Raw genomic sequence first — 23,348 nt, 5'->3', positions numbered from 1 at the left:
AACTTTTAGTGTCACACATATTATTTTCTTTATGAAGTGGGATTTAAATTTTATTCATGTTCTCTGAATAAAAGCAGTATTAATTATCCAATTTTCCATCATTTGCCCAGCTACTTCCCACCAAACCCTGTCCACATAAAATAGGAAGGAAAAAGAACTTTCTATTACAAAACTACCTTTCTGACTTTTTGATCGAATCCGTGTCAGATGCAACTTCCTATATTATGAGATGTGGAACTACCTGTTCAGATCTCAGTAGGTCTTGCTTTCCAGATCCAAGACAAATGTGCTCAAACATTAATCATTAATTTTCCACCGTCACCCTGTAAGTCTGAGAATATAGTGTTTCAAGCAGTCGTGCAGATTTACACCACTTCCTCAAAACAAAGTAGAAAAGAATAGCTCATTTTAGATGCTTCGTTATGAAAGAAGAAAAAAATTTTAAAAAATGTTATACAATCTGAATATTAAAGAGGCATTTCCCATTATCAGTGATATCACAGAAATGTAAATTCCAACTGTGAGATGTTTATTTTTAGGACAGTTTGAAATTGCAAGCCATTAATCCACAGCTTTCCAACTCAGAGACCCTTAGAATTTTGCTGCAAACATCTCTCCTGGGCTCTGTTCAGAAAGTAAAGTAAAAAATTAAAAAAAAAAAACCAAACCAAGGATCAGGGTGTTCAGGGTATCCCAGGAGCAACTGTAAAAAGGGAGCACACTGCATATACTTCTCCAGTTCCACTATCGAGTAATTTGAGGCACACACATCACTTTATTCAAAGTAGACTCCCATGTCAGTGACTGGTGAAATGAAATGAAGGCCAATCGCTAGCAAAATCCTACAGCATCTGCTTCGGAGGAAACTGTAATGAGACTCTTGAAATACCCTGATGATGGCTCCTCAGGGATCCAGCTCTAGCTGCTGTGAATTTTTCATTTCAGGAGACTAGTTCTTCAATGTAGAAGAGTTGGTCTCGGGCCAGGCGGAATGGTGCTACACAGACACCCTTACTGCAGGCATATGGGCCCTACCAGAAACCATGAAAAGCTCTGAGCTCCTTTAAGTCCTGTTATGTCTAAGTTTTCAGGCAGCGTCAGAACATTCATTTGCCATCTGCCTGCCAAGAAACTTCTCCTGCAAGTTGGACAAGCCGCAGTAACCAACGCAACTGACATCCTTGGGATGATCACCACATCCAACGTTCAATCTGAAGACCACACACAGACTGCCATTTGCAGAGAGACCAGCTTGTCAGCGGGAACACATCAGGCCCATACCCAAGACTCTTCCCTGGTCCCAGACAGCTACCCTTCCCAGTTTAAACCTCTGTTCCTCATTTGATATTAAGTAACAAACTTAATACACACTACACATACATACTTAAAACATACCATAGCCCACTAACACCTGAACTTCTTTGAAACAACGCAGATGCCGAGCAGAAGTCAAAGAACAGCTGCAAATTCTCTAGAAATGCAGCAGACCTGTGCACAGCTCTCCTGATGTGGCCTCATCGGTGCTGCACAGAAGGGAGGAGTCGCTTCCCTCCACCTCATGGTGACGTTTTCCTTAATGCAGTCCAGGAAGCCGCTGGGTCTTCCCTGCCATGAGAGCACACTGCTGGCTCATGCTCAACTTGTCCACCAGGAACCCCAGATCCTTCTCTTCAAAGCTGCTTTCCAGCCAGGTGGCCCCAGCATGTACCGGTGCAAGAGGTTATTCCAACCCAGCTGCACGACTTGGCATTTTGCCTTTCAGCTTCACGAGGTTCCTGTCAGCTCTTTTCTCCTGTTAACCTGTTAACATGTGTCTGAATAGCAGCACAATCCTCTGGGAAACCAGCCGCTCCTCAGTTTTGTATCATCTGCGAACTTGCTGAGTGTAGCTCTGTCCCACCACCCAGAACATGAACAAGGATGTTAAACACTACAGGTCACTGCAGTGACCCCTGAGCTACACTGTCAGTGCCTGGCCTCCTGGACTTCATGCTGCTGACCGCAGGCCTCTGAGCCTAGCAGTTCAGCAGATTTCAGCCCACGTCACTGCCCATTTATCCAATCCATACTTCAAGAGCTTGTCTACGAGTATGTTATGGGAGGCTACCAAAATTCTCCCAACAGCTCATAATGACACTCACTGCTCTCCCTTCATCCACCACAGTCACTCACTGTAGAAGGCTATCGGGCTGGTAAAGTCTGTCTTAGCCTTCATAAATCAATACCGACTACTCCCAATCACTTTCCTCTCCTTCATATGTTTGGAAATTATTTCCAGGAGAACTTGCTCCACCACCTTCCCAGGGACTGGCCTGTAGTTCCTTCTTGAAGGCAGGAATGACATTTGCTTTCCACCAGTCCTCAGGAACCTCCCCTGACTGCCATGACCTTCCAAAGATAATTATTAGAGACTTTAAATCTCCTACAACTAGTACAACAGTACAATTTTTAATGCAGCTGACGGGCAGACGCCATGGTGAAGTGGATCAGTACAAACTCCTCCGCTCGCCAGTGAGCGAACATACCACTGCCCACCAGGTAAGGCTGAAGCCCCAGCCAGCGGATCGGATCGTTAGCATTTGATCAGATACATTCTTGCATCTGTAACAGAGTCCACACAGGAAGAGAAGGAAAAGCCCTACTGGAACCACCCAGAGACAGCCTGGTTGTCACAGACCCGTGATGAGATCCACAGAATTTCCCGTTACCATGGCCAGAGAGTGAGCTCTGGTTCTCCCTCACTCAGAGCAGCCTGTACCCTGACTCAGCAAAGAGCCATGTCCAAAACAAGCAGCTAGTGGCTAAGATTACAGGTGATGAAGCCTCTTAGAGCAAAGCTCATGAGAGCAGGAGACTGGCTGTGATGTCAGGGAAGGGTGCTCAACTGTGCAACACTGCTGGAAGAAGAAAAACAATAAAATAAAAAAACGATTCAAAGTCTAACCATCCTCTGAGCACAAAAAAAAAAATCTCTACCATGGATACAGGAGATAATGTACTCTGCCATATCCACACATACCAGTAAACAAACTTATCTCCTAGAAACTATGGCTTTTAAACGGAATTTTCCCTTCAGATTGTATCTGTAGGAAATACCATTGTCATTCACCTTGTATTTACTCTTTTGAGGTGGAAATGGTTTGTTAACTCCACAAGACTTGCTGATTGTAATCTGACAACCTAGAGGAACAATGGATAAGAAAAAAAAAGATATGCTTTGAGCAGCTCCTAGAATGGAAATGTACAAAAACCTAAGGAGTAATTGCCTTGTGTACATGCATTTAGGATAGTGATATTTTGAATAATTAGAGGGCAGATATTCTACAATTCACTGTACATTTCAATAGAACATATTTGATATCAATGCTGACTGCAAGTATATAAATGGATCACAGTTGTGAAAATTTCATTTCTCCAATAAATTATCTTTGCCCAGCAAACTTTTTAATTATTATCTTAACTGAAATATCAGCAGCTAAAAAAGCTACAACTAATGTCTCATGGAATTTTTTAAGTTTAACATTTTATTTTTCAAATTAATATTGCATTAAATGTAATTTTGATTGTGTATTATATTACTAACTGTAAATTATCCCAGAACAATAAATACAATCCATAACATGCCTCAAAACATCATTATACATTCTTGCCACTGAAGTCATTAATTGTATTTCTTCAGATATTTCACTGCATTTTAAACATATGAAGTGATAAATGCAACTTCTACCTAATTTAAAACGTGTAAAGAAAAGTCTATGGCTACCTTCTGATCCACTGAGTCAAAGCTTAGGGTGCTCAGCCACCTTGGCCCCTTCCCCTTTTGTTTCTTTTGTGTTTTGTTTGCTTTACAAAATGAATGTCAAGAAAAATGATGTCAGAAAAGGTAACTTTGGAGAAATCATCATAAAAGCTCAGAGATATTTTTAGGACAAACAAAAATTAGAGTAGTATTCAATGTTTTGTGAAAGTGAGATAAAATTGCTGATTGTCCAAATATTCTAGGGCTTACCTATGCTAATTATTTTGCTGAAATAATCTTGAACTACTTCAACATCAATTTGACCCCTATTTGAAGACAACCTATGTAAATTGTAAATACAAACATTTGTCCCTCATATTCCTGCTCTGAGACTGTTCACTTCTTACTTGAAACCAAAAAAAAAAAAAAAGGATTAGAAAGAAATTTTATATATATTAAAAAAATAAAATAAAGAAAAACAAGGCTTGAACACAAACTGCCTGTCCAGTTCTCTCTCCTAGTACATGATGAAACAATAGCAACAGAGACTTGCTTACAAGTAAGTTTAATACCATTCCTAATACACTCTGTGTTAATACAGTAGTATTAATGCTGTAGTAAGGGACTAGCAGCAGAATACTCACTGGCACTTTGTATAGCTTCATATTCTTGCAAAAGCAAGTTCTGGTTTCGTTCTTTAAATGTCTCATGAAGAACGGACCTAGTACAGTTTACCCTTCCCCCCAACCAAATGACTCCCTTCTTACTTATTTTCATTTTTTTAAAGAAGGGACAAAAGCTCAGAAATTACATTTTCTGTTTTGGAAAAAAGCCTCTTGCATAACCTAAAACATTTTGTTACCTGCTTGGGAGAATGTCATATGAAGACAAAGAAAAGCTAGGTTTATGCCACCTGTGCACGGACAGCAGCATAACAGGAGACAAGTATTTGCTTAAGCAACATGAAAAGAGCTACACCATATAGGAGACAGGGTACATAAGCAACTAGTATCCTATTTTCATGTTTGTACCTGACCTGTTTTCAACCTCTCTAGGCATGTTTTCCCTCAGCAGTTGTGTTAGCCAGGTTTTTGAACTTTTCAGCACAAGGACCACCTGTGAGTATGTTTTGGACAGCACAGGTTCAACAGGGTTGTGATCTAAGTCCAGTTGTCAAAACACTGATTTAGTACAAAGTGAAGAGCCACCATTAAGTTTGATTGCTTAGATGATTGATAAATTAACATTACAGTCTGCTACTCCATCTGCACTCTTGCATATGGCCTTTCATACATGGTACAGTTAATGAATCTACAGCCCACAATTTTCTAAACACACCCTGTGAGGGAGCTGGTTATACGGCACTACACAGGCAGAGTGCTGAGGCATAATCCTGACCGTGGTTCTTGTGTTTGTTATGGCTTGTAAAAGGTCACAGATTAATCCAGAGGTGTTGAGCTCACTCCATATTTCAAGGTGGGAAATACTGGGATATTTACCACTAGCTTCAAGGTTCTGTCTTAACTTATGTCTGAGGTCCAGTTTCGTAACAAAATTAGCCTACTGAAATTCAGTATCATTCAGTGAATACACTTCCACTCAAACACGGAGAAGTTTGGTGTCATATAAGGAGAACAATAAGAAAGTCTGAAACAAAAGCTTCAAACAGGACAACTGAAGGAGTTTCCTGGGGCTTCCACCAGAAGCTAGCCCGCATCTAGTGCTAGCAGCTACAGCCCCTTGACAACCCTTTTTTGCTCCATAAAACTATTTCAGCCGTACAGTAGTATCATAAACTGCAGAGAGATGCAATATATAATGCATGCACACTTGCCAACAAATGACAGAACTCACATCCTGTCAGAGAGCAGGAGAGATCCCAGATATTTAAAATATGTTTTTTAAAAAAAGAAAAAAGGCAGCAACAGAAATCATGAGGCCACGGAAACTTCCATTATATTCTATTTAAGCCATTAATGACCATTTCAAGACAACTGAACAAAAAAGTTTACAAAAGAGGAAGCCTGACTAACAGAAGTAAATAATTAAGGGAGAGGCAGTACTGCTTTTTATGTCTCTTACATTTTGGCTAATATTTGAATGTCATATTTAGGAATTATTAAAAACTCCACATGTATCTTCAAATTTCAAAAGTTTTGGATGTATAAATGCTCAGACCTTAAATTGCAAGTCTCTTTCTATTCTTCTCTTCTACACATACATGAAAAAGGTGAAGATTAAAACATCAGAAACATTACACAATGTTCTATAAATTCATTCAGCAAGGTAAGTCACTTTTTTGAAGCAGTTCTGAAATGATTCATGTGCAAAAAAGAAAAAGCTTTGTGCTAGCCTTCCTTTCTTCAACTGCTCCTGTGAAATGCAGATGTATAGCTGTGCTTCAGAAATACACTTTATATATAAAACCTGGTATTGTGAAATAAATCACAAGTCTCTAACCCTTTCACATAAACTACTATAAGTTCCACATTGAAGGGAATGGAATACAAAACTAGAATTATTTTAGCTATCCTCAAACTCCGTTGAGGGAGTAGAGGATTTATCGCAGTGATGTTGCCTCCTTTAGCTGATCCAAAACCAAACATACATCTCAACTCACACCATTCCAATAGGCAAGGTTCCTGATGAATTACACAGGCAAGCTGAGGTGCTGTAGCTACCACTTATTGCTGAGTTTGATTTCCCTTTTGAATTGGAGCAGCCAGTGAAAGCCCATACCACACTTCCATGTAGACATTTCTACCTTTAAATATGTTTCCCCAACTTAATACAGACCCTGAAGCATGTCCCTCTCTCCTATACCATCTGCTTTAGCAGTTGTACCGTAACTCTCCTCAAAGTACTGCAGTCTTCTTGTCTCACTGTAAGAAAACAGATATTTTTGCTCTGGAAAAAAGAACTTCATCTACCCTGAGTTTCAGGTGGCTACCATACCTCCTAGCAAGAAGCAGGGAAAATTCCAGAGGTCAAATTATCCCTTTGTCATTTTACAACTCTTACGCAAGTAACAATATACCACATACTAATATGTGCATTCTACAAACATACAGAAGAATGGGTATTTCTAATTGTGTTCCTAGTATTCAACGCCTGCACTTCTACACGCAGATGAACAGAAACATTTGAACGTAAAGTCCAATAGCTTCTTTCAGACCTGAAGACTAGGTCACATCATTAAAATGTCAAACTCATTAACCCTATTTTCAGTGTTAACACCAAAATAGTTTCTTTATAGGGTGACAGCATCCTCATATGTACAACACATCTACCAGCCCATGGTTTTGCTAGACAGGTAAGTAAGCATGAGCAAAGAGTGGAATCAAAAAAGCACAAATTAGTATAATCTTGAATGTGCACAGGGGAGGAAATCTGGCACCTACTTCTCTGGACACAAACAGCTCAAGACACTATATATAGTAAGGATTCACCTGGAACCTTATAGTCCACTGTGTAGGACTAATTAATTTCAGAAAGTGGATCAACAAGTAAAACAGAAATACTTTTAACTCTGTAACCTCAACAGCAATCACTTTCCCTTCCCATTCTTCCTCTGATTTCAATCTTAAGGACTGCTTCACTTTTCCACTTGCCCCATTCCTCCCGGCCAACTCAGCTTTTTCATACCAACCACTTGTTCTCTTTTTGTTAAGCAAAAATATGACTATATTGCATAGCTACAAATTAGACACTCCTAAATAAAACCACATGACAAAAAAACCCTTCATTTCTGGCCACCTGCCAATACTATCTAGTTATTAAATCCAAAGTAGAACCAAAAGACCATATTTAAATAAAGACTTATTAGAAAAAGTATTTGAAAAACATGCATACTTAAATGTTATGATGAGAATATTAAGCCCTTCAAAAATCAGGGGTCCTTACTTCTTTATTACAGTCCTGGTATTTTACTGCAGGCACGGCCAATACTTATAAGTGAATTTAAAACTAGTGGAAGGGGGAGAAATAATTGCTTCACTCTCAAGAATACATATTTCCGTAAGCTTAATTACTTGGTTTAGCGGTCAACATGACTGTCTACAGAGCAGTACCATTTATTGACAAGGATACCACAGTATCAGGTAAACAAATGCTATACTTGCTGAACTATACTGTTGTACAGGTCAGGAAGGATGTGTCTCCAAGATCAGTGACCTAAGAAAACTAGCATTCTGATTTTTTCCTTCTCTTTCCTTCTACTCCATCATTTTTTCCCCCACCAGGAACTCATATATTGATCAAATCTGGAAAATAATTATTTAATGTAGTATGGCAAAAACTTAGAGACTTAAAGTATAAAAATCATAAACTACTACTGAGATGATTAATCCTGCCTGCCTTACAATAACACCTGTAGTTTTATTTAAAAGGAAAAAAACCAAACCCAAACAACAATAAAGAACAACCAAAAAAGCCCACAGCTGTATTATGACAACCATTAGACTGCAGAATTTTTGAAGAGTCAAGTAAAAGAAGGTTGAATTGAGAGAAAAAATTCTTTTATTATTTTTTATGGGTTTTAGATGTACTAAGGTATATCACATAAAGCACAGGTCTCCTGTTGAATCACCTGGATTTCTGTTAACAAATTCAAGAAGAGTATAATTGGGTTTTGCCTGGGGGAAAATATGAAATTACATTGCTTTTGAGATTAATATACAAGTTAGGTAACACACATGCAAGAGAGGAATTTTAACATTTGACACAGGTGCAACTAATTCCATACTGCTTATAGCATACGAGTTGAATATATTCACACATGCATTTCTTCAACAGGCTCAAACTGTGTTTTGCTTATTGTATCTTTGCAAGATGTTCTGTTACAACAGATACACATTTGTAAATAAAACACTCCTGAAAATGTATTTCTAAAAGGATTTTACTTCATCATTATACTGGCTCAACTACCTACGTTAAATGACTGAAGGAGCATCTTTCCTATTCACAGACAATACAGCAATTGTGCCTTCCAGCCTGTCTCCACCTTCCTCCCCCATCCTTTCTGTGGTTTGGTATCAACAGTTTCACAGATCTCTTTCTCTGCTTTGAACACTAGATACACAGTAAAAAAACAACAACAACAATAGCACAAAACAAAACCAGAAACCAACCAAAAAGCAAAAGCAATTTATATTGCAGGGTCTTTGGCTCCTTGACAAACATCGTTGCTCCAAGTCTGTTCTGTCAACAGATCACCAGCAATCTGTCATTTGGGGACCTGAAATATTGTCATCACCACTGATCAAAAGCCAAGTAGCTCCTTGCTGGATATTTTTCGAGGGGAGACCATGCTGAGAGAGTCTCAGAGAGCGATCCATCAGCAATGTCAGCCTGAGGACTCCAGTGGGCAGAGCAATGCTGTAGAGGAAACCCCCACTCCCCCCTTGCCAGCCAGTTCTTGTTTGAGTAAACATATATATAGGGATTTCACATACAAACAGAAAAATCAAGTTTGAATTGACCTTGCCCAGCAGGCTTCCCAGTGAAATGGCACCAGCACGTTCAAGAGGTCAGACAGAGATGCCACATCTCAAAAATGCAAGATGTCCCAAAGTCCTAAAAGTAGGTCAAGTTTATGTGACACTCAGCTGGTACTATTATCGCATGTTCCTCAAATCCTCATGTTGCACTTGCTAAAAATAATAATAATAAAAAATATTTTGAAAATCAAACTAAATTGCTTTACTTAATCTAACTGTTCAAAGTTTTACCTATTCCAAGCTAAACTGAAGGCATAAAACATGATCAAACTCTAGAGTTTTGTTTTTACCACTCAAAAGCAGATGCCTTCTCTGCTCGGTTTGAGTCTTTTTATACTAATACACATGAAATAGAGAAAATATTTATTACTTGCTACCAAAAATTCACATCTCTTCAAACAGACCGGGAACAACAACAAAAAAAAAAAAAAAAACCCGCAAGACCTATACATGCATGTACCTCCCAGACTTAGATACCGAAATTAAGAATTACAAAGCTGATTAATCTTGGCTGCTTTTAATTAAAGGTATTTGCAGAGAGGGAACATTTAAGACAATTGATCAAAACTCAACCTCAAAAAGGCAAAGAGATGTAAAGTTTTACACCATACCTTTGCATTCCATCCACATAAAATAAATGCTGCACAGACCTACGCTACATAAGGTGGCACAGAATATAAGGAAATGTTTGTTCCTTTCTGAAATGAGGAGTATTATCCATCCTTGGAGTGCTCATTATGACAGTCAGCATTGAGAATTAAGCATGTGGGATCCCAGTGGAAACACTCAGAGGCTAACAAACTTCCCTAATTTGACCAGAAATGCGTGCTTTGGAATTGTTGTTATTGAAAAAAAACCCATGTAATGGCACATATTAAAAAGACCTATTTACCTGAAAGTATTAAAAAAGTGTTTAACAGAATAGTGCATTAGGCTTCCCAGATACACTATGGCTTCAGTTCAATGCTCCCATTTATATGAAAAATTTTATTTATATGAAAATTTGTATCATCAATCTGTTTCTAATGCCAGTTCTTAAAACTTGCAATTCTAAATTCACTCTTTGATTAGACATGCATATTTCTAATTAAGCTCAACCTGTGTCCATCCTTCTTCAGAGAGATTAAAGTCAGACTCGCTCAAGACCCTTGAGGCTTTGCGCAATAAAAATTTATTTGTTCTTGGTAAAGACAATAGAAGTCAGAAGTGGAAGGAAAGTAAGTGCAATAAGCTTGTCAGAAACATTTTCAACGAAAAATACATACTTGTGAACCTAAAAAATATTTAAGGGACCATATTTACACAGGAGAAAAAGAGGACATGATGCTGCATACCTCATGTGCATTCAACTATGTGATGCTGCATGTCTTCAGTAAAATAAAAGCATGTGCAGTAGTTAATCCTTACTGAGGTCTATGCCAGATGATGAACACTATTTTTCCCAGAATGAACTTCACCTTCTGAAAACCACATAGACACAGCTGAAAGGCATCTGGGAATCCCCAAGCAGGACTTCCAACCCTATTACTCAAAATCCTTCTGTTGGGCATTAATGCCATTAATGTGGCTCAATGACAGAAATCAAGAAAGCAGAAGCCAACGGTCTTCTGCTGTTTTAACTGTACTGATAATTTCGAGACTGCATTAGGCCTTCTATATTATTGACACTTACAAAGAAGAGATGTACTATCATACTTGCAAGTTTTCTCCTCTACCACCCGATAACATATGCTAGCACCACAGTGGAAACCCGCGTATAAAAATCACATTATTCTTGTAAATCAAGCTTCAAAACCATCTGCAATAAAAATAGCATGAAATATGCGATTCATCAATTACTGTCAACCTCCTTCATTAAAGCACAAACTTTTAAAAAATATCCAAAGCTTTTCTGTTCTATGCGCTACATTTCCAAGCACACTAGGTCAGATAAGGTTAGGCACTGAACTGAAGGTTCAGGTTACCACCTTATATGATGATCAAGGATACAGGAACATCATCAGAAATATTCATAGTGTCAAATATGACTAATAATTTTGCAAAAAATTGACAACATACTCATAGACTGACCTCAATTTTGATTTGTAAGAATTCACAAGATTATCCACACAGTATTTAGCATCATCTACACCCCTCAGGAGCCCAGCTCCCACTGCCTGTGAGACCTAAGCTTCCAGATCACACAGAATACCACTTTCAGAAGCATCACACCATTCAGCAATGAGATGATGCCACTAGGTGTGTTCAAAAGCTGTCCTGAAGTTGAGTAGTTACTCAAGAAATATAAGTGAGAAAGAGATGTCGTTAAAAATGCCTTCAGGTATCTGCTTATTTAAAGAACAAGACAACCAGGTTTGCCCTGGCAGGCTTTCCATGTCTAACCTTGAGCCATTTCCACTGCTGAAAATCCTTAAGCTGTTGTTTCCTTAGATAAATATTCTCTGACCTAGCTTTCTGCCTTCTCACTCTGCTTTTCACTGAGTACGAGCACTCCATATCCCATGCCATGCCACTTTTCATGCCAAAAATGAGTGTGAAAAGGCTTTTTGCCTTCCCATATGCCAGACAGGTAAAGCAACAGTCAACAACTTGGCAAGAAGAAAGATTATTTTTAAACAAGCAAATTTGACTGGGACAACAACAGCCTGCTTTCAAAGAAACACGATTAAGACCCAGCCAAGTACAACATTAGGAGAAAACACCATAATGTCAGGACTTGATATGATCCATATAATAGTGGATTCAGAGAAGTTAAGACTCTTCCCTCAGATAAATCTAAAATAATGTAAATATTTTTAAAAACAAACACACAGAGCACCTGTAAATCAGCTAGCCTACCAGAAATACACACACTCCTGAGCTTCAGTATTTTGGTGGAAAACTATGAACAAGAACCATAGGGTTCATGTGCTGTTTTCAACATCCAGTGCATATTTCCTTGCTTTTCGGATATCCAGCTTCAAAACTTGTAGTACTCTCTTGGGAAGCAGGAATTAAAATACAATACATTCTTTGAAATTCATTGTCTGGAGTCTTGAGTCACCCCTGAGACTCTTGCCAGTCACCCTTCCAAACTGCTTGCTGGTTGTCATGGAAGGCGTATACTTTACAGCATGCACATTACAGGTTTCAGTAATCCCAGTGGTCCTAAGAGGCACAGCAATTTTCTATCACCACACTGAAACTTATTTCTAATTATTTCCCCAAACATCTTAGTAATTTAAAATAATCTCATATAAATGAATATATTAAGACTAAAGTCTCAACCAGTGGGTTTAAAACTATTAAGAACCCCATCAGGATCCCTATTTACACTACCTGCCTAATTTCGTTTGGCTCCCTTCAAAAATTCAGCCTTAAGTAATATCTTAGTGTTACTTAGTTGAACAATAATTGACTGTGTTAGGGCAAAAGAATGCACCTATCAGTGAAAAAAAAAAAAAAGAGTAAGTTTATGTTACACTAAACAGACAAATGGAAGTATGGCAGTGTTACTGTCAGTTTCCAAGAGTAGTTTTCCTGATCAAAAGGAAATTGCTGTACTGTGAATATTTTTGGGAGATTAAGAAATCAATTACAAACTTGGCAAGGAAATGAAAAAGGGCGGAGGGGTGAAGAAAAGGTAGAAGAAATGGGGAAAATGCAAAATCTTCTTCCAGAGAACCTTTTATGAGAAGCCCCATTCACTCTCAGATGTTCTTGATTTTGGATGTTACTACTTAAAGTAGACTGCATATTTGTGGCTTCTCAAAACATATGACAACAAGTGAAAAATAATGGTTTGTTATACAGCAGAACTATTTGGGCTAATGCAATAAACCACAATAAAATGTAAAATCAAACATGGTTATTTTATATACGCATTAAAAAAAAGTTACAAACTTTCTGGTAGGTCTGAGAAGTACAAAGTTTTAAAGTTTCATTAGAAGCCTGTTTTTTCCCAGAACTTCAATGTAATAAGCAGTGGCTAAAAGGACAAGATAATGCATACTTTTCCCATGCTTTATGTCTCCTGAAGTTACTGCTTATTACTACAACTGAATTTTGTAAAGATTGAGAGCCAGTAGGATGCACCAGAAGTTAGCATGCCAAGGGCCATTTAAACAAATATTAAATACTTGCTCTCATAGATAACAAGATGTTTTTCCATTCCTTAATTTTACACTAAACTGGCTACTAACACAAGAAAAAAAAAAACCAAAAAATATTAACACGGCTATCAGCTTACATACAAAGATACCGTCTTTCCTTTTTAATTTTATTGAACTTAAATTTTGCCTAGCATACTGGACAGGTGAGATACATGCCAGAGAATCTGGCCAAGAGATCTGCTTTTACAACCTACTCATGACACCAAGTCAACACCTCCCAAAGGGATAGAAGAAATTTTTTCAGTGTGTCATGCACTTTCAGACCTATTTCCAAATGAGCCCAGATAGGAAGAGCCACCAGTCAAACCGTTGGGTGGTTCTGCATTGCATGAGCAGAGGATTGCATCGCTGTCCTGAATGGAGACTTCCTACTGACATAAGAGAAATAACTTCTACTATCATGCCCCCATCTAAAAAACAAAACAAACAAACAAACAAAAAAACCAAGCAAACAAAAAAAAACCCAAACAAACAAAAAAAAAAAACCAAACAAAAAACCCACACAAATAATGTTTTTGCAGGTGTAATGGCTTCTGTCAAGAATAAACTATCAATCTCTGATTTAAAAGCAAATGCGTTTTAGTCCCAGTTGAATCCATTTAAAAAATAAACACATCATATTTAAAAATGCTGCCTCCATTAAAGTTTGTTTACTTGTACGTTATTAATAATTAGACTACTAAATTTAATATTGTGCAGTTAAATAAGCATCCAAAACTCATCCTGCAGTAAGACCTTACTGAGACCTTCAAAGGGGAGAAACAATCAATTTCGTTTTTGTCAGACCTCAGCTGTAACTTGAAATATCAAACTCTTCATGACTTACAAGTGCAATCAATAAGCATCAAAACCACAGATCCTTATTTAAGTGAAGAGTACTGTAATAATGTATTTTCCTTATCTTGCTGATACTCCTGAAAACAGTTGCTTCTAGGAATTGTTGAAATATATGTTTGAAATCCTAAAAAAGACATACTGGAATTTCCACAAGCGATAGGCTCTAAAAATCATATCACACTGAACCATGAAATAGAAAATGTATCTGAAGTTTAGTGCAAAATTTAACACTCATGAGTTCTGCTGATTCTGTTATCTGCTCCATCTGCATGCCAATCTAGAGCTCTACCTAAAAAGGTATTTCTTAAAACCTTAAAATAAGCTGCTCCAGCACTTTCTTTGTAGTGTAAGTTGATTTTACATGTCTTGAGAAACAAATACGTAACACCGAACCACAGCCATTAAACTGATACAATCCATCAGCAAAGGTAAATTATGCTAATCCGAATTATGCAAACACCTTTTTTTTTTTTTCAGTTGCTACAATTTCTATGTTGTGCAGCTGTCTGTCAGAGTTCATTATATGAGAATGAAATTCATCTAGTAGCATTACTCGGGGGAAAAAAACACGGCAAAAGTCACAAGCTTGCGTCACTAATGAGCTATTTATTATTTTTAACATCCATTAAGGTACCTAGCAAACAGAACTTGAGCACCGTAGCTGGAGTTCCCTCCCAAAAGCATCTTTCTTGCAATCCAAAAAAAGTCATGCAACTGGAATTCACAAATAAATACTTTGCTTCCTACCAGCAGCTTTGAGGGGCATTTCCATCAGTACATACACACAGCACAGCCCGCTACTCCTTTTATTCCCCCCCCCCAAGCCTCTCTTATGTAACAGACTGCAAAAACCATCTCTTAACAACGTGATCAAGATGTGATCTCCTGTTTCGGTACTACAACATTCAACATAATCACATTCAACACAATCCCGAGCCATTAATCAACTTCTTACTAATGAGGATGATCTATCGCAAGTTCCCTGCAGTTCTGCTGGATGCAGACTGATAGTCAAGGCTCCCAAAGGGTCAAGTCATTCACAGGCTGACAAGAGACAGCTTCACCAACTTGGCTCACAATTAGTCTTACAAGGGTATTTGATCATTGCAGAATGCCTGAGTTTTGCTTATACATCACAGCCTTCCTAGGTGGTCTGGGTTTCGAGTGGGGGCACGTCTCCAGATAACCTGTGTAAAGGTAAATAGGCTCTCAAAACCCCTAAAGCCGCTTGCACCTCCAAGGCCCACAAAAGCAGGGCATGCAGCAGCTTGTTCTGGAGACCTGCACCTACAACCCCCTCACGCCATGTCATTTATACACCGACCAACTAACTGGGCTGTCTGAAAAATACCAACCCACCCTACATGAGTTAGATAATTCATTTTTTAAGGCAGGATGAATACATCCTTAAATACCGGATGAGAAGGATACTTTCCCCTCTCCTGATTTTGCAGAAGCCCACAACAGACTTACATAAACTCCCCCTAATTCCGGGTAGTCCTCTCGCCATCTCAAGGTACCTAAGCCTTGACGTACCATACGGAGAGGTTTGCTACGAACCACTGCTCAGGCCAACTCACTGTTTTCACTTTACACACAGACTACCGATACAGAGTGTGAAAATGAACCTCTAACAGGAAGTTTTCCACTTTATCTTGTTTTTGCCAACAAAAAGGCATACATGTTTTAAGGGGCACAAATACCAGTTACTGCAGCCAATAAAGTTAACAGCTAGGTGTTTAATGCAGGGGCCTACTCGTTTCTAAATATTTTCTGCAAGTTTTGGATATTTTTCTATAATGCATAGGGTTAATTATGACACCCTGAATCCGAACAAAGCACACCCTGCCACTTAAAGTATGAGAAAGAAAATGTCTGTGTACAAGATGCTGTATTCCAGTTTTTCACGTATTCATACCTCCAATCCCTCCAGGGGAAATTTAACATGGTTTCTAAAATGATCTCTCTTCAGGGTTTTTATATTTTTCCCCACGATCCCCTTGCCAGATGAATCTGTGTATTACATGTACCGCCGGCGCTGCTGCACCTCCTCTGTGGCGACTTGATTCAGCTGAAGCTATGCTTTGACCGATCGATGCAAGCACATTACACACCAGAATAGGAGTAAGGTAAGGGTAAAGGAAGGAAAAGCATCTTTCCTTTCAGCCATTAAATATAGATCAACGAAACATCACAGTGCACAGCGCGGCTCCCCTCCCCACCCCCCTCCACCCGCTCCTCGAGCGCAGGATTTCGCAGACGGCGGCTTCAAAGGAAGACACCCCCCGGCCGCGCACACATACACACGCACACACATGCACACACACACACACACACCGCGCACACACATGCACACACACACGCCGCAGCAGCCGCCGCTCGGAACCGCCCCAGGGCCCGGGTCACCGCACCGGCACCTCCCGCGGGCTGCGCGCAGGGCCGGGCGCTGCCCCCGCCCGCGGGCCCCCGCGCTCCCTCTTCTTCCTCCACCGCCTCCTCCTCCTACCCGGCCCATGACTTCACTGCTGTAACGAGTACACCCGTGCAGGGCGGCGGGAGACACGGTGCCGCGGATGCCCTACATAAGGAACGACTAACGTAGAAAGAAAAGAGGAAAGAGACGCGGGGGGGGGGCGGGGGCGCGCGAGGAAGAAACAAGGGAAAATAACGCGCTCCGCTACCTCGCTCCGCCGAAGGCACAACCGCAGCTCCCAGCAGCCCAGCCCAGCCCCGCTGCCTCACCGAGGGGAGCAGCGCAGGAGCCCGCACCAAGAAGAAATATCACGCAAGCGGGAAGGAGGGGGCGGGGGGGGGGGGAACCTGGCACCATTACGGTGCCTGTCGTACTCACCGATCGGCGCCGATTCAGGCAGCTTTCTCCCAAACATGTACCAAAACCCAACAGCAAATCCTCAGTCCACTAGGCAAGGATGTACAGAGAGGGGAGGGGGGGGGGCGACCGACGGCCCCGGCCTTCACCGCAAGGTCCTGACCTTGCCCAGCTGCAGCATCTTCGGCTTGCCCCCCCCCCGGGCGTGCGTGTGCGCCCGTGTGTCCCCGTGTCCGTGCGAGCGCGCCGATCCGGGCCGAAGGGGCTCCGCCGCAGGACAGCTGCCCGCTGGCTGCCGGGGCGAGGCGGGCTCGGCATCCACCGCCCCGCCGCTCGGGCGAGGTGCGGGGCCGCTGCGGCGGCGGCAGCGGCTGGGGCAGGCTGCGCGGCGGCGCCGTAGCGCAGCGCGCCTGGCGGGCGCACCGGCCGCGGGATGTGGCCGAAGGAGACACAGCCGCCGCCGCCGCCGCAGCATCTGCCGCTGCCGCGCTCCCTCCCGCCCTGCCTCCCTCCCTCCCTCCCCGCCTGCCTCCGCCCCTCCCTCCCCGTCCCCTCCCCAGCAGGAGCCCGCCCGCCGCGGCCGAGCAGCCGGCGCTGGGGGAAGGGGGGCGGGCGGCCCCCCCTCCCGCTGAGGCGCCGTCGCCTGCGCCGGGCGGGGCCGGGACGGGTCCCCCGGCCTCGCTCCGAGCGGAGCCGCGGCCTCGCCGCAGAGGGGCGCGTCCCCGTGTCCCCGTGGCCCGGAGCTCCCCGCGGCCGGGGGGGCCCGGCTCGCCGGGGAAGGGGGCGGCAGGGCGGCGGGCCGCGGGCGCAGGTGTGGGGGCGCTGCCCGGGGCGTAGCGGGGAGCGGCCCCTCGGCGGTGACAGCGGCTCCCGCCGCCTGGGGCTGAGGGACCGAAACTTGAGGTGTGCCAGCCAGAACGGGAAAAGCAACAGGGAAGCAAGAGCTTGTTCCCCTGCTCGTTTCTGCCTTGGTTCTCGCTCCCCACCTTTGGGGAAGCCAGGTGGAAAACGTACCGTGTTTTCAGAAGTCTTCTTGCGAGCGGAGGGGGTAAGGAATATGGAAGTCATGTTTGCTGCTGTGCACGCTTAACCCTTTACGGAGGAAACTTGTGTGGAATGCAATTACAGCACTCACCTGAAAGTTGTCATTCCATCGGTCCCTTTAAGTTGCTGCGCGGAGTTCTGGTATCTGCGGAAAAACACCGAATTTTTGTTTGTTTGTTTTATTTTGGTTGGGGGTTTCTGTTGCCCGGGGTGATTACTGCTAGTTCACGCTCGCAGCGACCTGGGTACCACCGTAGCAGGCAGGATCAGCCCTCAGGGCAACGCCTACAGCCCGTTATTTGCCCGCCTGAGCCCCCGGCCCCGGCACCTGCTCGGCGGGGAGCGAAGCCGCGGCCTCTCCGGGGGCGCGTGGCGGCCGGCGGCTCCCGCGGGGAAGGGCGCGGGGCTTCGGTGCCGCCATCCCGCCGGGCAGCCCCGCCGCCCCGCTCCGCCTCGCTCCGCCTCGCCGCCCCGCCGGCGCGCAGCGGGCTTTGGGCACGGCGCCGGCGCTCGGCCAGCGGCGGGGAGCGCGGGGCAGCTGTACCTGCCGCCCGAGGGCGCGGCGTGGGGCAGCGGCGCGGCCGGCCCAGCCGCCGGGCTGCAGAGCGACTCGCGGCTGCCACCTGTCGCTTGGCGTTCTCGCAGCTTCCCCGAACGCTCCTGGAAGCGGGAGGTTCGCCTCGCCGGGGGCTGGGGAGATCACCCCGCTTCCCTTCACAGCATTGCTCGCGCTGTGTCCGGCGCCAGGAACACTTGTCTTCTGCCTGTGGTGTCTTTCTTGTTTTGTTTTGTTTCTGTTTTATTTCACCATATGACTTGTTTTCATTTTACCTTTGCCCTTTACCCGGGGAACGATTAACAGCAGCGTTTTCTGCGCACTGCCTTGAGGCCAGCTCATTTATCAGCTATCTGTAGGCTCACAATAAGCGTGCTTGTGTTCGTCTACTTAGAGATGCACCATAGGAACAGAAGAGAAAATTAGTATTCAGGGGAGCCTACTTAAGCAATTCAAGAAGCTGTAACAGTAAATAGTTGAACAAACCTGTAGTAATTAAGATTTCGTCCATCTGAATCTTCTCCTCATCTAATGAAAGAGGAGAAGCTGATTCCTCTGTCGTTGTCCAAACTCAAAACTGCAGGATCGGGTCCGCCCTGACCATCTGAAGCTGGAAAAATCAGCAGCTGGAAGTATAAAAACTGCCTGCACGGTAGCATAGCTCACAGTTTGATGATTAGGACCCTATCCTGGGAAGCAGACTGGTCTTCCAGTCTGAAACTCCTAATCAGACATGTAACTCAGCTCTCGTGTATCTTGACAGATGTTCTTATTTCCGAAGTATTGCAGAGTAAGGAGAGACCCACCAACAGCTGCCCTTTCAGAGGGAGAGAGAAAAGAAAAAAGCAGCTCATCACCTGCATCTGGAGGAAGAACATAATGTCTGTTAAGCGAGAGACACTGGGCTTGTGATTCCCAGCCTGAGAAAGGCATCTAATCCTGAACTGAAAGTGGTGTATTATCCAGTAGATACCTAGAGTCACTATCTTACTGTTAAACCTCAAGATGTACTTGATGATAAAATTACTGGGAGTCACAGCATCTTAGATCCACCACAGCATCATGTGATCCACCTTCTGCAGCCCAACCTCTTCTTCAGAGCTGAAAGGTCTTTCTGTCAATAAGGGGAGAGGAGACAGAAGGGCTAGAAACAGGCTGTGTCCCGGGTGTGCCCTCCTTCATTCCCCTTGAAATATAGCCGTGTAATAGGGGCATTTCACGGCCCTGAGAACTGTACGCGTCTGGCCTAACTGGAGGATGAGCAGAGTGTGCTAGTGAAGGATGCACCTAAGATGCCCGATTCTCCCCACACTGTAAAGGTTACTAAACTACCTATGCCACTGTGTAACTACTAGTCTGGAAGCTGCTGGCCTTGAAGTTAAATACAGAAGATATAAAGGTGTATAGCAACGTGAATCCTCTGTAGGGCAAGTAAGGGCTGGAGACAGAAGGGGTTTGGAGGAATCAGGGAGGTGTCTGAAGCCAACTGTTTTTCTCTCACAAGATTTTCGCTTTTTCCCATCACTGTCTTGTGTGACAGGGCATTCATCTTAAGACATCGAAGGTTTCACAGAGCTACTCCTTCTCCTACTGTTTATCTCCCCTGATTCTCCCTGCATCACCTTTTCAATGTTCCCTGATGCCAGGAGAGGTCACAGAAGAGGCCAGGACTGAGCCCTGCTTACGGATATGGAGAAGGAATGGGACAAGGGAACTAAACCAGATGTCCAGAAATAGCTTTTTGCTCCTGTTGCTGTTGTCTCAGAGGAAGGATAAGGCAGAGCAGTGAGCGGTAAGAAGGTAAAAAGGAGCGGGACCATGTTCTGGAAGGGGTGCCCCCTCTGTAGTAGGTAGTCTGCCTGATTCTTTCTCATTGACTAATCCTGTTGTTTTGACAAGCCAAAAGCATAGATAGGTGGAGGCTGTTTTCTTTTTCGGTCTGTCCCAGCCTTCTCAGATACAGGCAGTCTGTTACCTTAGGCTTGCTTGGTCTGTGCCTGAGAGTGGTGTACCTACCCTGACCCTTGGTTAACTTCCTTGAGGGTTTGTTCGGTTTGGGGTTTTTTTCTTGAAAAAGATGGGGAAAAAAATGAAAAGGGAATTATTATAATATCAAGGCAAATATTTTCAAGCACAGGAATGGTAAAAGCATCTTTGCCATTTGTATTTTCCTGTAAGATTTACAAAGGTTCTGGAGGCCTTAAGTTTCTATTTCATCAAAACAATGACAAGCAAAAAATTTAGAAAATAAAAAATGTACTAACATGAACAGATTGAAATCCAATAATAGAATTTTCTGATGATTTGTTTTCTAAGTGACTATATTATAAAGACCACCGACAACAAATTGTTTAAGCTGAGGCTCCAGGGTTGCATGTTATTATAGCTAGTTGCCAGTGATTCTTTTTCTGTCCTGTTAACTAGAAATATAACTTTTTACTTTGTGGAAGGCTTTGTCTTCAGGTAAAAGATGAAGCTAGCAGTGGAGGAACACAGGGAAAAGTCCATTGGACAGCAGTTAGACAAGGCATCAAAACATGGGATACCTAGACACAAGTATTAGTTGTGGCTGCATGTTCTGTCTCAACAGAAACCATATTTAACTTTGGTTTAATCCTTTTTGGAATGGAGTTTAGGGGCTTGTTTCCTGAATTTCTGGACAGAAAATAAAACATTTTCTGCCTGGTTTGACTTTCTTACTTTTAGATTATGTTTAAAATTAATGTATACTTCCTATGAAGATTGTAGAGATCCTCTGTCATGGTCAGGGTCCAGCACCCTCCTTTGTCACATTGAAGTCAATAGGAACTTTCCATACGAAGAACGTAACCAAAATAAAACTAGGTCTATGAAACACACTAATGTTTCACGCAACCTTTAGCATGTCTGGAATAAAATCAGGAAAGCATGTTTTCTGCCCTTTTCAATAAACTGAAAAATCAGCTAGACATAGTTATTTTTCCAAGTTTAGAGCAATACTTTAATGAAACTAAAGTGGGAATGAATTTAAATAACTCATTCAAATGTCTTTTCTCTTATTTGACTATGATGTTATCTTTAATAAGTCAAGTCAACATTGAATTATAGTAATATTATTTGTATTTTCCACTTTTCCTACACTGTTACATAATATTCTATACAACATTGCGTACCTAACAGCAAAGTACATGTAAATCCTGGGGTGGGGATGGTTTTCTGTGCAACAAAGATAAAATGACAAGAGAAGGTTTGCACGATTGTACTTACATAAGCTCATGTCCTGATCTCATGGAAATATTTCTTTAGCAGTAGCATCTTAAAGAAATATAAGGTATTTTCTATTCTGAGGCACAGCTTTATGTGATCTGGTTGTGGGTAAATTACTGTTGAAGTAAGCTTGATTGGCAATAGGAAGATACAATTGATTTTGTGGTACCTGCAGATTTTGTAAATGAATCTATATTTGCTTTGGGAGAGTTGGATTGTATGTCCTGGAAGACAACTCTCAATTCTCTAGGACCTGATTCAGATTTTCTTATTCTCAGCTTCATCCATAGATGATCAGATAGGCAGTTATGAATAAAATCTCTCTGAAATAGCTGGGTTAAAACCTTTTTTGAACCTGCATAACTTTAAAAAAATAATTTTAAGAATTATTATTTAGCTGATCTGACAAGTGGCATTAGTTTCCTAACCGATTTGGCATTTTCAGTAAGTTGGATTTTCACATAAAATGCTATAAAAAGGTAAAAATTCAGTCGAATTCAATTGTGTCAGTCACAAACAATCATCACTTTTATTCAAGGTATGGTAAGGCGACTGCAATACTTAGTAATAGAACTTTAAGTATTCCTGATTAATGAGCCAGTTGGAGTTTTACACAACTCCAAGGAAAAACATAACGAAAATACTAAGATAGTGAGAGGGAGTTTGGCTGATTAAACACATCTGATTTAAAGAGGGTTTGGGGGTTTTATGTGTTTGGGGGGGGTTGATTGGTGGTTTTTTTTAAGTTTTTGGTATGTTGTATAATTTAATGTAATGTAAAAGTTGTTCTTTTTAGCATCCAGTAAAAGACAGGTTGCTGTTAAAGATTCATATCCTATACATGCACAGGCTACACAAAGAGCTGAATGTTCTGAAACAATTTATAAACCCTAATCCCATGAAAAAAAAGTAATCTCAATCTATCTTCATGTGACCCAGATTTATGAGCAGTGCAATGTCAACTCGGCTGCAAATTACAATCCTGTTTTAACAGTTCAAAACACATTTATCCCTATTAGTGTCAATGGAAATACCAAGCCATTCTCAAAACGTATCCCTTAATACATTTAGAGCTGCAAAAGCATTTAGGATTAAGGTATAACACTTACAAAACTGTATTTTACCTTTTAGTTTCTTTTTCCTTTCCACCATACTTGTGTGTTGAATAAGTCCATCTCAATGATAAAGACCATCTTGCAAAAGACCAAGTAGAAATCTTGCCATAGATTAAGAAAATGATGCTGTTTGAACAACAGTGAAACCTTGTTATACTGATTGTCCTTTTATGTAATCCAATTACGTGCGAGTTTTACTTCATATTTTTCCACAGTGTAAAAGACTGTCAGAGTTCAACGAACCAGTGGTTTGAGCATCTGGTGATATCTCATATTGCATAAGACTGAGATGCCACCTACCCTGAAAGCAAAATTAATGACTTGGCGTATCT

At 41.9% G+C, this 23,348-nt stretch overlaps 1 protein-coding gene across 7 annotated transcripts in view; it reads right to left on the bottom strand.

Moving 5' to 3' along the window:
- Nucleotides 1-17,539, bottom strand: part of CTNND2 (catenin delta 2) — a 680,248-nt gene extending 662,709 nt beyond the window's left edge. For 4 of the 7 annotated variants that reach the window (XM_040587100.1, XM_040587099.1, XM_040587101.1 and 1 more), the window contains exon 1: nt 17,077-17,538. In XM_040587100.1, coding sequence (XP_040443034.1) covers nt 17,077-17,113 — 37 coding nt within the window. In that variant the 5' untranslated portion in view covers nt 17,114-17,538. Of the gene's footprint in view, nt 1-17,076 lie in introns of all 7 variants that reach the window. The other 3 variants (XM_040587098.1, XM_040587106.1, XM_040587107.1) reach the window with 3 other exon arrangements.
- Nucleotides 17,540-23,348: the final 5,809 nt, after the last annotated feature.

The sequence above is a fragment of the Falco naumanni genome, chromosome 3 (genome assembly GCF_017639655.2).
Source record: "Falco naumanni isolate bFalNau1 chromosome 3, bFalNau1.pat, whole genome shotgun sequence".
Classification (NCBI taxonomy): Eukaryota; Metazoa; Chordata; class Aves; order Falconiformes; family Falconidae; genus Falco; species Falco naumanni.
This window is presented reverse-complemented; position numbering and strand designations above follow the sequence as displayed.